Source organism: Fusarium solani, assembly GCF_023522795.1.
Source record: "Fusarium solani strain SB1 chromosome Unknown bctg00000007, whole genome shotgun sequence".
Taxonomy (NCBI): Eukaryota; Fungi; Ascomycota; class Sordariomycetes; order Hypocreales; family Nectriaceae; genus Fusarium; species Fusarium solani.
The window spans coordinates 1883902-1897789 of NW_027072150.1; the positions used below are offsets into that span (position 1 = coordinate 1883902).

The window sequence follows — 13888 nt, forward strand, 5'->3', positions numbered from 1 at the left end:
CGTGCACTGCCGGGAGTTGTCCATACCAGAGTCTCGACGCGTACGCATACCAACAACACTCACAAGTTAAGGAATTTGGGTTCATACTAACGCACGAATTTTGTATCAATTAATGAAGGATAAAGAGTCAATTTAGTTAGATAATGTGCGGGTAAACAATAAACCAATCCATCTCAAGCACAACAATAGCCCAGCAGAACCTCCGCCTTTGTTGAAAAGGCTCCAGCAAGCTTCACATTCTAAACGAAGCCGCGATACCCCAGTTCGGTTAAACGATGACTTGGAGTACGAGAAATGTTGTTTTCCTCGAGATAGAATCAATCAATGCACGAAGCGGGCATCGAAGAAGCGGGCCTTGTCGGTCTCAGACAAATCCGCGTATTGCCTGGCCAAAACCCGGTTTCGCCACACGTAGTAGAGCTTTGCCAGGACAAAGAGCACAATATTGACTACGCAGAGACCAATAAGGCCTTTGTTTGCAGTGTAGTCTAGTGATGGGTTTCATGTCAGCATTCCATTCTCTCCTCGGGCAGCATCGGGTCTTTTCTTACAATAGGGTTTGTCGCCTTCGCGATAGATGTTGACGGCGGCGATGCTGCCTACTTGGTAGGTCATGTTGTAGATCGCCGCTGCCACAGCTCGACGGCCAACTGCCTTGGCATTCTGGCTGACCATGCCCACAAGAATAGAATGGGTGTAAGGGATTCCGTTGATGCCAGTCAACATGGCATATCGAATCCAGGGGTTCGTGTCTGGCTTTAGGGCGACGAGAGCACAGAAGAACGGCAGCATCCAGAGATTACTACAGGCCGCTACGAGAAACCGCTCATTCAGTCTGGACGATATCTGGCCAAATACAACGACCTGCTTGGTGTTAGGTGAGAGTATGGACCATGTTGGATCTGGCGTACATTGATGGCGAAAAGCGCGTAGCCGGGGATGGCCAGCAAGTTCGATTGGAACACGGTATAACCCATTCCTCGCAGGATGAGGGAGAGATAATTCGAGGTCGGCTGGAAGGGAATCCAAGCAAAAATACCAACCTGCGTTATTAGCTAGGTCATCGGGGGCCACAATAGGATTCTCACGATGAAGATGGGCCACAGGTCAAAGTTGGACAGTGTTTGCCAGATGCCCCTAAGGGTCACCGCCGTACGGTTATTCAGGTCACCCTTCGTTGGGTCGTCGCGGAGCAGGCGGTTGACGAGGATCTTTTCCTCTTCCTCCGTCCACCATTTGTTGGTACCGTCTGGGCGCTTGAACGCCAAGGCGGGCTCGGTGATTGAAGGAGGCATGACAAAGAAGGCGGCAATTCCAATGAGGACACATATGAGGCCTTCAATAAGAAATCTGTATAGCGTAAGTTTGCATCAACTCTGTCAGGCTTCCCCAACTTACAGCCATTGCCAGCCCCCCCAGCCTAGAACTCCTCGCATTTCCAGGAGGCCACCCGCAAGCAGACTGCCATAGATCTGGGTCAACGGGATAGCAGTGTAGAAGATGCTCAGGCGGACGGCTAGTTCGTTGCCCTTGTAGAAGTACGAGAGATACAGGATCTGCCCATAATTGTTAGCAATGGTCAGTGCTGGCGGGATCTATAGGTCCCAAACCATTTCTGGGATGAACCCTCCCTGTGCAACACCCAACAAAGCACGAAGAAGCCAGAAGCTCCACCTAGCCTTGATTGCGGCTTGGGTCATGCACAGTGAGCCCCAAAGAACAATGACAGTGGGCGTGTACCGAAACGGCCCGACTTTCTTGCTGATCAGACCGCCGGGCAGCTCGGCAGCGAGGAAGCTGACCAAGTAAATGGTCTGGCCCGTATTGTAGTCATTGGTATTGACACCAATATCGTCGAGCATATTGTCAGAGACGGCGCGGTTGATGTTGCGACGGACGAGATCGAGGGACGAGAACATAATCCAAACCCAGAGCATGATTCGCCAGTCCAGCTAAGTGAGAGAAGCACTGATCAGCACCACAACACTTACGACAATGGGTAATCACGGATGGGAACAAATTCAGAATCATCCAAGGGATAGCCGGTGGGAGCATCCCCCCATAGAATCCCGTGGCGGGTGTGCAAGCTGGAGCGGAGGGTTTTGGTAATTACTTTCCTTTTAACGGTAACTTCACCCAGAGGAGACCACTGGAACGACGGATCGAACCTGTGTCTGCACTCGTACTTTGCATTGTCATAGACATTCCTCCAATATTCGGCTCGGGCCGGGTGCGAGAAGACGTGCGGCTCTACGGAGCCGTAGATGTGACCGGTCGAAGGCGGGAACTCGGTAATCACGGCATCGGCCGACTCGCTGGGCGTCGAGTTAGTGTCGACTTGGGTGTCCTTGACATTTTTGTCATATTCCATGATGGACGGTTTGCGATACGTATTGGTAGAGAGGATTGAGAAGAGAATCGAAAACCGGACGTAACCAACACTCTCCCACTGCTTGGTGCGCTTGCGGCTTTTTGTACGCCCATACAGAGTGGCATCCCGATATGCCCCCTATGGCGTGCTTGGGCCGATGTAGCAGTGCGTCAGAATTGGCCAAGATGGTGACAGAGAATGGAGCGTTTTTCGGACTTGGATCGGTCCATGAGCCAAGCTTCGGTGCTAATAGAGCCCCGATTCCGGAACTCGGGTTGAGTATCGTACCCAGCTTGGCGGTAGCAAGTCGTGCGTGATGAGAAACGCGGGGGTTGAGCAGGGGCGATTGCACCATCACCTTGAGATAGCCCGCCATTATGGCGACAACTCGCGCTCTGAGCTAATTCAAAGCTTGCGTAAAACGCTGGCATGTTGATTGAGTAGCATGGTTGGCTTCCTCGCAGGCGTGGGGGGGGCCTTTCTTATCTTAACGAAGGCGAGTTGCTGGATGCCACAGATATGTCCTTTACACATCTCGATAAACGCCATCCTAGGCCAGATGCGTCTCTCCAAACTCGGGCATCCCCTTTCACAAATACCCTCTAAGCCATCTCCCCGGAACGTCGTGCCCATGGCCACCAAGGTAGCGTATCGGATATGATGTTGCCAGAAGCCCCTATCCCCTCATCGGATATTCACATCATCCCTCTCGCCAAGTTTTCCTCCCAAAGCCCAGTGAGATATCTGTACTTTCTCTCTTGTCCAGATGCCTTAGATACCCCAGCTTGTCGGACTAGTACATCAGATTTCGCCGGGTGTGATCCATCACCGCGTGATACCACTGGTCCATGTGCAGGCACCGCTAGATCTTCTTGTCATCCATAATGTGAGATAACTCGCAGGATCCGTTACTGGAGCTCCCAGCCCCACATATACAAAGGCGTTTTCTCGATATCTTCGATTTTAAACGCCAGGGAGTGGACATATATCAATCTTAATACAAACAGATAGATAAGTTCCGTCCTATTTTTTTTTCAGCTCAGAGTAGTGTAATAGTGGCCATAGAACTCCCGGCCAGTTGCGATGGCAAGGCTTGGGTCCCGTGAACCGTCCATCGGCCCAACTTCAGTGACCCTTTTAGGCAGGGGCCCGTCGGTACAAGGCTTTGGAGATAGATAGTAGGCTCCTATATACTCTCCTTTTCAGTTCTTGACAGCCTCAAAGTCTCGGGCTGAGTCGCCAGCAGACTATGGCCGCGGCCTCCCGCTTATGGGTATTCCTGATACAGCTGGACCGGCTTGAAGACATCAGCTAATGTTTGAAATAAATCAAGTCTGGCCCACCCTCACCTGGGTTTGCGAATATATCGACAAACCTGGTGGATTTTCCAACTCTTAACCCCAATCTGGAGGGAAGATATTCGAATCGGTCGAGGCGGACTCCTCGTCAAGTACAGAATGATCCGGTCTCGCAAGACTTGTCGAACTTTCAAAAGAAAATATCTGACACCCGGGGTACTGCCCTGATACTAATGGTAGATCCAGGCGTCTCTCGCTGTTGATGCCTTGCGATAGAGAAATGCAAATGAAGCGAAACCACGCGACTGATATGTTGATATGCACATCGCCCGCCTGGTCCACAAAGTTATCAAAAGGCCTACGACGTCTTCTTTCGGCCTCTTTCGTTTAATCCTGCAGGAAAGATCCATGCAAATCATCAGCCGCGAGCGAGGACGTACCTGAGGTCATCCAACTTGGCAAATGCCTATGGGATGGATGTTTACACGGAAGCTCCGTCCAAGCATCAGGCTGGAGACAGCCGAAGTCACGCGGGCAACACAGAAACAGGAGCTAGAATGGGAAGGGAGTTATAAGAGGGCAGTAACGATGCCATGTAATCAATATCCTAGTCCGGGACAAGCCACCACAGCCATTCCATCAACAGTGAACCCTAGAGATGGCACTGGATGCATTCCGGAGCCCCGCCGCTTCTGGCCTCTGAGCCTTAAGCGAACAACCCAGGATTTCGCTCAGTGGCTCAATTTGCATAACTCAGCGACCTATACATGCGTTCTACCGTAATAAATGTAACACATGTAGTGAATCGCTGCCAATAAGCGGGTGGGTTGCAACACCCTTAAGGAAGCACAAGGCATTCGTACGTCCCCCATGGAGCCTTGCAATCTTGCGATGCCATGGACCGCGTGTTTAGAAGATTCGGCAAGTTCTTGCAAGGAGGGCCGAGAGCTACTAAATATAGCAATAAAAGCTAGTGTATGATTGGCTTATTCGGACTCATCGCGCGACGATCCTGCAACTCCTACGGTCCTACGGCATTATTTGGGGGGGCACTGTCACATAAACCAGACGTCGGCACCAAGATTGAAATAGAATTCTCTAGCTTTAACAAAGTAAAGGATTCGAAGGATTCACACGGCCATGCTTATCAAGGCCTTGGCTCAGCACTAGTGGTACATGCCATGTTTTTGGACCATCGTACGGATACCTCAACGATTGAACAAGCAACCAGCTTGTGTATAAATGTCGTTTCCTCCCACAGACGAACAGTGTCTTGACCAAATTCCCATCAACCCTATCATCAGGCCCATACAATTAATTACCTTTCAACATGCACTTTTCTTCAACCGTTTCAGCCCTCGTTACGGCCCTATCGCTCGCCGTCAGAACCAATGCATGGGCACAGGCCGAGGACGGAACGTGGGTTGCCAACAACTATGTTCACACGTTCGACAACGGCCGTAAGTGTAACGTTAATGTCAGAATGGGTATACAGCAGCAAGCTCATTCTCTTTTTAGTTCGGGTGCATGAAGCCTGTACATGGATGAACACGCAAGACAATCACCCGGCGGGTGATCCCTGTGCTGTAGGTAACATGTCTATCCTCTTTCTGTGTTGCTTTCTAAGTGTGACAACAGTACTGGGTGGATGGCAAGGGTACTATCGCAAACGGAAGTGAGTGCAGCCGCCAGCCGTGGTCCTGTCTTGTACTTACAAAACACATTTAGGATGCTATTGGAAGGACGCCACTTTGAGTGAAATGACCTGCTTTCGCTTTACATAGCCGTGTCCGCGGCAGACTGGCCGGTCGTGAGAAGGATAAAGTCAAGGTGCCGCGAAGCCCTAGCAGGCTTTTTAAACACCCAGGATGGACAGCCTCCCCTTCAGAAACCAATCCTGCTGTGACGGAGTAGGGTGTCGCCGGCCCACATGACCGCTCCCGGGTGCCTACAGGAGACAGCCAGACAGCGTAGCTTCTTGAAAATTCCTCAAGCAACATAATTCACAGATATCTGAGCTGCCGCTATCTCGTGATGCAGAATCGGTAGAGCTACAAGTCCCAAAGCTCCATAGACACAAGGAGTAATTCTAGCTGTCCGTGCTTCAATCTGGAGATGCTGAGTGTCTCTCAGAAAAGCCACTAAGAGATGCTCTGCTTGGAGAGGTAGGCCCTGAGGAGTGAGGGTTTCGGCGTACATTTTTCTATTGTTGATATCCACCACAGGCCCACAAGCGTGGCTTGGATCAGAGGAAGCGGTGCTGGAAATGCGTTGTTGGTGTTACATGTCACGACATCGCGAAAACAGAAAGACAAAAGAGTGAGGTTCCCACAAGCGACCGGTGGGGAGTTGTGCCGCATTTGAAGTAAGAGACGTTGCACCTTCTGTGTGGCTGTCTGTCCATGGAAACAGGGGCGGTGTCTTGGGGGGCAGGGCATGTACATGTTTGACAGTGGTAAACTGTACAATTTGTCTTTCTCTAGTAATACTTTTAGTTACCAATTTTATACAAAGAGACTGCCCTTCACGGCATCTCTTGCTAAAAAGCAAAATTCCGGCCTAAACATTTCAACTACTCTTCATTATCGTAGGCGTTCATAGTGGTTTACGACAAAAGTGTCAACTATCTTTGTGACCTAGTAGCACATGCAAATGGTGCAGGTTCGAGGATCTGTGGCGGAGCTTCAACAGTTCATGACCGCCAGTCTCCTGCCAACCAACAGCAATTCCTTGGAACTTTCCGGTCCAAACAAAACCCAGCCCGACAGCATTCAGTTACTGTACAATCTGGCAAAACTTGAGGAGATCAACACAAGTAGCATACATGCCGATATTGTTGCCGACTTGTCCATTCCCATAGACTGCGTGGTTTACGAACCAGCCAGAAATCAGCCTCGAATGGTTGCCAAGTACACACCAGGGGGGCGTGAAAAGAGGTTCGTGGGGGTGGAATGGAAAACCTATCACAGAGAGCTTTCTAGGAACGCATCGGGGCAGTTGGAACTGGATATCTCCCCGACAGCATTACAGCAATCGGCACAACTGGCGAATCTTCTGGCATCTCCCAAATCGGAGGATTTCTGTGCCCCCCATTGTTCGGGCTACGTGCTCGAGAAAGATAATCAGGAAAGAACGAGTCGGCTGGGCTGGGACTTTCAGATGCCGGATAGCACAGATGATGCTTCCGCTCCACTGTCTTTACACTGGCTATTCACCCGTGTCCCCCAACCTCCTCTATCCGACAAGGTGACGATTGCGTCCAAGCTCGCTACCAGCTTGATGTATCTTCATTCCGTCAAATGGCTTCACAAGGCTATCCGCAGCGACAATATCGTCTTCTACTGGGACGGCACTCGGACCAACCTGGAACAACCCATTCTCGCTGGCTTTGAATACGCGCATCATGATGCACATGATATATCCGAAAGATCAGATCCAAACCCGGTGTGGGATATTTATCGTTGGCCGTCTATTCAAGATGAAGCACCTACCACGGTTCATTCTCAAAAGATTTTCAACATCTATAGCCTCGGCATAGTTCTCATGGAGATTTTGTTCTGGAAGCCTCTGGACACGCTCTTGGAACTTCCGGATCTCTCAACAGTAACTCTATTTCGGTCCAAAGAGATCCGTGACTATCTAATCTGGATGCTTGAATAACGTCTTGAATACCGCAGGGAAGAAATACTACGGGGTTGTGAGACGGTGCCTCGAAGGGTATCTAAACGATGAAGCTGGTCAGTCCGGCCTAGGTATAAGGGATGACAACGAGACCGAGGTTCACACTAGTATTCTACTACAAGAGCGATATGTCAAGTATGTGGTGCACGAACTTAAGAGTATCCAGGTTTAAATAGCAGTCACTTTTAATGTCGACAGTACCATTTTCTTTCACACCTCCTTTAAAGCCCAGATATGTTTATCAATGGGCTGGCCGCATTAGGCCGTCAACTAGAGACCATGTTTGCGGCGAATCAGACAAATCCGCAATTCATCCAACCGATATGGCATGAAAGGTCATAACATCCGCAAAGAGCCTAGCAATGAAAGCATATCCATCTAGTCGACAATGTTCGATATAACTGTCCTATATCTAGGGTCTCTTCTATCTACGGAGCATCTTCATACTTCATAGATGCTGTCTTAGGATGCTACCTGTATAACAACCTTTCCAAAGTGCTTTTGATCCCAGAGATGCTGATAGGCCTGGCGGGCTTCCTCCAGTTTGAAGACTCGCGCATCCAGGACAGGATGAATATCATGAATCTCAATGGCACGATTCATCTCCTCAAACTGCACCCTTGGTCCACAATTGATCCCACGTACCGTACACCCGCTAATGACCGTCTCGAGAAATGTCGGCTCCGTGGCTTCATCACTCCCGGGCGATGCAAAGGCGCCGACAGAGCCCACCATTGAGATCAACCCGTTGAGTTTCAAAGCAGTGAGCGCCTGGCGGCAGGTTTGTGAGTTGGGAACCGAATCATTGTGCCTTTAAGAGGCCTTTGGGGGGCAACATACCTGTCTGGAAGTGGACGCCCCTCCGACCTCGACAACGAGCGAGACTCCTTCGCCGTTGGGAGTCAAATTCTTGGCAAGCTGTCCCCAGTTCGGGTTCTCTTTGTAGTTGATGACATGGTCCGCTCCCAATTTCTTGAGGTGATCTGACTTTTCAGCTGAAGAGGTAGTTGCGATGACTTTGGCCCCAGCAATTTTGGCAAACTTGTAAACAGTTAGTTTCATGCCCTTCAGGCTTTGGTTGATAGAGCTGTACCTGGACCGCAAAACTGCTAACGCCGCCCGTGCCCTCCGTAAGAACGAAGTCACTAGGCTTCAAGGAGTGACCCTCAAGCCCGTAAAGAGCGCTCCAGGCAGTTAACGCGGCGCACGGTAGAGTAGCAGCCTCGTTCAAGGTCAAGTTGTTTGGAACGGCAACGAGGCCATCCTCTGAGAACGAGGCATACTCTCTGAGAGCGCCATCATTTTCACTTCCGATAGCACTCCTTCTACCTCTGAAATCCAGAGGTCCAGCCAGGTGACGCTGGTGGAGCGTTGTGGCAACTCGGTCACCGACGACAAAGCGACTCACGTGAGAACCGACAGCCACGACAATACCGGCACCGTCAGACACGGGTACTACGCCATCCTTTAGCGGAAAAGGATAGCGTCCCTGGCGTTGAGGGTTAGCAGTCATCATTGAGGATAATGAATGCATAGCTTACCATGCACAGCACGGGGTCGCGAAAGTTGAGCGAAACGGCATGAACTGTTTGACTACATGTCAGCCACCAACGAGGTAACTTTATCCCGGCAAGGGAATGGGAGTACTTTGAACAAGGACATCTTGGTCACCGATCGAAGGGACTGGGGCTTCCTTCTGGAATTCCAGGGAGTCAAAGCTGCCACTGCCGCGGAGAATCCACTGCTTCTGAGTCTTGGGAACCATTTTGGGAGAAAGTATTTTTATGAAGGATCTGAGAAGTTGCGAGTCGGCGAAAATCTGTATCTGGAAGTGATGAATAGGATCGATTTTCAAGGGAAGCCCGAGGGCCTATTTATCATGCCAAAATGCACCTAGGGGTACACAACGTAAATCCTCCTATTTCAAAGCATCAACGTCATCAAACGTTTAGAATTAGGATGATTATATCATACCGCCCTCAAATCGTGAATAATGAAACACATTCGCTTCATATGGCCGAGTTACGAGGATCCACCATTTGTCCAATCGACGTTTAACAAAGACACGACATCCGCAAAGGGCCTAGTTAGAAGATCTGCCGCCCCGCAATTTGTCTTGTCCAGGGGTTGAGGATGGATTTATCAGCAAGTTAGGATGGATTGAAGCCGTTTCTACTTGTCGACACTTGCCTTTTTCCATCACCGACCAGTTGTATAAACGAATAAAGACAAAAAGATAATGACGAATGAACATGTACCGCGGCGCGGCCGGCCCCGCGTAGAAGGCCGTGGCCAGGTTAACAACGACCAAGTCGAGGTGCGCGCACCAACACCCACTTCACAGAACTGCAGCTAATAAGAGGCTATAGATTAGGCGAACACGCATGAGATTGGCGCAGAGAACGTACCGAGCTCGGAAAGAAAGTGCATTCAACCAGGAAAGAACCCGGAACCAACAGCTCAGCCAAGCCTTGGACCAGGCGCTGGCAACTTTTGGTAGCTTCCATCGACATGCTCTTGGTCTACCTGAAGTACGAAGCTCGTCTGATCTTGTTGCCCGTCTGAATCAGGCGGCCTCAGAAATGGCAACAATCGCTACCAACACAAGCAAGTCATCCAGGTTGTTACTTGCTTCGGAAGCCTTCGATTCCGAAACTCAACGGCAGCAACCGGGGCCTATTTCGCTTACAAATGAGGTCTCTAGAGATTTACAAACCCAGTTGTCGTCCAAGACCGTCGCACTCACAATTCGCTCTGCTGACCTCATATTGGGCACACTATCTGAGAAGCTGTTTCGAGCTTGTCTCGAGCGTGTCTTCACCATCCTAGCAGGGAACTGTGGACCCAAGGGCCGGGTCCTAGACTTGAGGTTGCCTCTAGATATTCTCGGTGAGGAGCTTCTCAAGTCCGAGTCCCTCAACATGCTGGCACTCCCGCTCGTGGTGGACGACTACCGCTATCTACCCCATTCTATGCCCCATTTGCCACTCATGTATCGTGGTGTTGAGGGGAGCCAAGACATTATACCTCGATTGCCGGCACCGTCGGTACAGAGGATTGTGAGGGGCAAGACGAGGACTAGGCTCGCGACTGCATTTGAGCCCCTTCAAGGGGAGTGGCTCGAGGCCATGGATGTTGAAGAGTACTTAGAAGATAGAGGTATCTTCCTACGTGGCGCCGACTTGGGTCATGAGATCAACAATCAGAGCTCACCCTCTGCAGTCCAGGGTCTAGGACGAGCCTCCTCCGAGATCGACTATCAACGGCAGCCACGACCTGAGGTTGGAGATGCATCTGTGGAAGAGCAACGTCACGAATATGGGGACTATTCTGTGTTTGGTGTCCCAACAACCCAAGAATGGATTGGCTCGGCCGAGCTCCTTCCACCTCTTGAGACAGGGATCCAATCGATCGAACCATCAAGAGCACCGTGGACTGATACCCCTCAACAGAGCTTTCCGCCGGCCTCCCAGATCATCATTGACATCGACAAGCTCGTGCAGCTGCTGGCCTCGAGTGCCACATGTCTAGGGCCTGTACCAGGGATCCGGCGAGCTGCAGTGGACTCGTCAATCGCAGAATCTGTAATTCAGCTGTCGTAGTAGACCAAGGGCCCCAGACCGGTGCCCTTCCATCCTACCATTCAGTAATCAAGAGAATCGTATTATTCTTTCAGTAATAAGAGAGCTATGTACAGAAAAACTGATGGTTCCCCCATACGCTAAATATGCTGCGTTTTCTACACTTATCCTACTGGCATTCTTGATTCTATGACGGTGTTCTAGTCTATCCAATGTAGTTATAATGATCTAATCCGAGTCTTCGTCGCCGCCAATCACATGAAGATGGAACTGCGATTGCGACTTGCAAGCTTCCAAAACTTCCTTGGGAATTTCGCGATCGTCCACCCTCACAATCAGTTCCTTCAGGTGTCGCGCCATTAGGTTCACGTTCTCTATCGTGTTCACGAGTAGATCCGTGACCTCATCGTCAGTGCCCAAGTCGTTAAAGAACTCCAGAATCTCGAGCTCCGGCGGTAGTCCTACCGAATGCAGGCGCGGCCTTTTTGAAGATTTTCCGTATAGCTGATGGTCCCAGTTCAGCCGCAAAGTTTTGAGGGCAGTGAAGTCGCGCAGGGCAAGGGCCCTAGAACTGCGCAGGAATGGTGAATCGATCGTGATTGTTTCCAGCGAGTGACACGCGGACTTTAGGGCCATGAAATAGTCTCTGATGCTATCAGAGCTTTCCTCAAGTTCGGGTGAGGGATCTTCAGGGTGGGTCATGACGAATTCTTTGAGGGCCTTCGGAAACATGAGGAGATCGGAGAGTGCATCGTCGTTAATGTCGCATTCGATGAGATGCAACTTGCTGAGAGCAGTCTCGTGTGGACGTTCAACCACGTCAAATCCGCGATCATCCAGCTTCGCCCTCTTAATAACCAGCGTTTCGAGCGTCGGATGAGCGAAGACGTGGATATTCTCTTGCAAATCCCAATACTGGTCGTCCTCATCCTGGTAAAAAAGGGTACACGACTTGAGACAAGCCAGGTCAAAAGGGCTGTTGAAAAGGTGTCCCACGCTGTGTAGTAGCGAAACAGGCACGGCGATATCCAGCGTCTCCAAGTTTGACATGCGAGAAATGGTCTGAGATATGCTGTTGGATGGCAAGGATTTGTCGGAAATGAGCTGAGGGAGAGTGGATGCGGGATAAGCGAGCTTGATATCCTGGATCGCCGAGCCGCGCCTAGGCCGGTAATTAAGGGACTCGCTAAAGATGAGATGCAGCTCAGGCGTTAGAAATTGGACTGTCTTGTACAAGACAGCGTCTGCGAGGGCGTGGTAGCGTTTATTTAGTCGCGAGACGCTGCAGAGGTCGTGGCCTGGTAGACAGTTGAAGATCTGCACCAGCGTCTTGTCCGGGAGCCTATCAAGGTGTTCGACATGGTGTTGAGGATTGTGATGATGATGAGAATGAGGCATCGGGTAAGGGAATGAAGCGGCGGCAGGGGTCTGAGTCTTGTTGATAGTTGTTGTTGTTGTTGCTAGGGCTGAATGGTTATCTTCCCTGAGCGCTTGGCGCTTATCGCATGACGTTGGGGAATCACTGCTGTTTTGCACGTGATTACCCCAAAAGAAGGAAACCTCGGTATTTATATAGCGGGGTGTACATATACTCGTCTCAGATTGCTACTGTTGCTCGAGTTGAATCATTTTCTGCAGGAAAAAGGATTGAAAAAGCTACCGAAGTGTACCTTAAGCGCTAGCAGGCCAATGTATCTATTTGCTTTGCGTGAGGGGGACGGCTTGATACCTCGAGGAGAAGGACCGAGCGACTGGGTACTGCGACTCTCCAAAGTTAGATACATAACATGTGCACATGAAACCGCTGGCGTTTAACTGCCTATAGCAGGTACTCACGTTATTCGCCGACACGGTCAATAGTCGTGATACTTATAAGCACTTGTTCTCTCAGCTGTCAAGTGACGATGCTTTGCGCGCTCGCTGTGCCTCAACCCAACGACCTCGCACATCTTTCCTGGCCTTCTTTCGACCAGCCCATTTCCGATCCAGCCCACGTCGAGAAGAAACACTTACAGGAAAGAAATCCCGCTTCATCTATTTGAGCACTACACTGATAAATGATATGCATACTCTTGTGGCGCTTTTCGAGGCCATGTAGGTCTCTAATAGAATCTATGTGGATACTCGGCCAGTAAACATGTCGCAGAAACAAATGTTCTCAAAAATTTATAAGGGGGCTCCCCAGTTGGCCTCGTTTCTCAATGGAGTGCTCCGCCTCTCGACCAAGGTTTGACTGCTGCCAACTCCACTACACACCAAGGCAGACTGACTGGCATTTCGGCTGCCCCATAACTGTGTTTTCATTCGAGGCAATTATCTGTGTGTCCGTCGCTTATGGGGTGGCTTGAAAATTGTTGCAACAGTCTCCTCAGCCAGTCTTGGCAATCAGGCTGGCGACCTGTGCGATGGACTTAGGCCGGAAGCAAATTCTCGCCCCTCCGGGCGCGGCTCCCAACCGGAACCTAACTCTCGCAACGGATTACTTACTTATTGATGACTTGGGAGGATACGGCTATTATGTTTTCGCGAAAGTAGATGGATGGAGAAACACAACCTTACAGCCAGCAGGACCAGATGAGAAAACAAAGGATAACGGGCTTGGTGACAAAGCAAGGATTCAACAGCTACTTGCATGCAACGATCTTATGATTGGCTAGCTGTCATGCGGGCAACCTGCATGCTCAGCCATTCCACAGCCCGATACTGTTGGGCTCACTTTCAGCTACCTGATTTAAAATTCGCATCTCCTCTTGCACCTGTGCTCCAACCTTTCGAACGAAACCCAACCCTCCAAGCCGTCATCCTGTCTGGCATGGAGCCCTTAGCGGCCCTTGGCCTGGCGTGCAACATAATGCAGCTGCTCTCCTTTGGGGGGAAGCCATATCGCTGTGTCGGAAAGTCTACAAGACTGGAGAGATTGACCCCAGCCTCAAAGACTACAGCAGTCAGACCGCCAA

At 50.5% G+C, this 13888-nt stretch overlaps 6 protein-coding genes across 6 annotated transcripts; 3 read left to right on the forward strand and 3 right to left on the reverse strand.

Annotated features, from left to right (window-relative positions):
• Nucleotides 1-321: 321 nt before the first annotated feature.
• On the reverse strand, nt 322-2371 carry MRS44_011495 (uncharacterized protein; the record flags this gene model as incomplete). Its single annotated transcript, XM_046270827.1, has 7 exons — nt 322-488; nt 552-864; nt 912-1043; nt 1089-1350; nt 1399-1556; nt 1611-1952; nt 2114-2371. The coding sequence occupies 7 exons, from the start codon at nt 2369-2371 to the stop codon at nt 322-324; spliced, it is 1632 nt and encodes a 543-aa protein (XP_046134793.1).
• Nucleotides 2372-4999: 2628 nt separating this feature from the next.
• Nucleotides 5000-5453, forward strand: MRS44_011496 (uncharacterized protein; the record flags this gene model as incomplete). The annotated part of the gene is made up of 4 exons (XM_046280977.1): nt 5000-5129; nt 5188-5255; nt 5308-5344; nt 5398-5453. The coding sequence occupies 4 exons, from the start codon at nt 5000-5002 to the stop codon at nt 5451-5453; spliced, it is 291 nt and encodes a 96-aa protein (XP_046134792.1).
• Nucleotides 5454-6363: 910 nt separating this feature from the next.
• MRS44_011497 (uncharacterized protein) lies at nt 6364-7329 on the forward strand (the record flags this gene model as incomplete). The annotated part of the gene is made up of 1 exon (XM_046280976.2): nt 6364-7329. The coding sequence occupies one exon, from the start codon at nt 6364-6366 to the stop codon at nt 7327-7329; it is 966 nt and encodes a 321-aa protein (XP_046134791.2).
• Nucleotides 7330-7812: 483 nt separating this feature from the next.
• Nucleotides 7813-9115, reverse strand: MRS44_011498 (uncharacterized protein; the record flags this gene model as incomplete). Its single annotated transcript, XM_046283341.2, has 5 exons — nt 7813-8121; nt 8191-8391; nt 8444-8839; nt 8892-8935; nt 8998-9115. 5 exons carry the CDS (start codon nt 9113-9115, stop codon nt 7813-7815), a joined length of 1068 nt encoding a protein of 355 aa, XP_046134790.2.
• A 474-nt stretch (nt 9116-9589) lies between these two features.
• On the forward strand, nt 9590-10952 carry MRS44_011499 (uncharacterized protein; the record flags this gene model as incomplete). Its single annotated transcript, XM_046279974.2, has 2 exons — nt 9590-9667; nt 9720-10952. 2 exons carry the CDS (start codon nt 9590-9592, stop codon nt 10950-10952), a joined length of 1311 nt encoding a protein of 436 aa, XP_046134789.1.
• Nucleotides 10953-11159: 207 nt separating this feature from the next.
• MRS44_011500 (uncharacterized protein) lies at nt 11160-12329 on the reverse strand (the record flags this gene model as incomplete). The annotated part of the gene is made up of 1 exon (XM_046275709.2): nt 11160-12329. One exon carries the CDS (start codon nt 12327-12329, stop codon nt 11160-11162), a length of 1170 nt encoding a protein of 389 aa, XP_046134788.1.
• Nucleotides 12330-13888: the final 1559 nt, after the last annotated feature.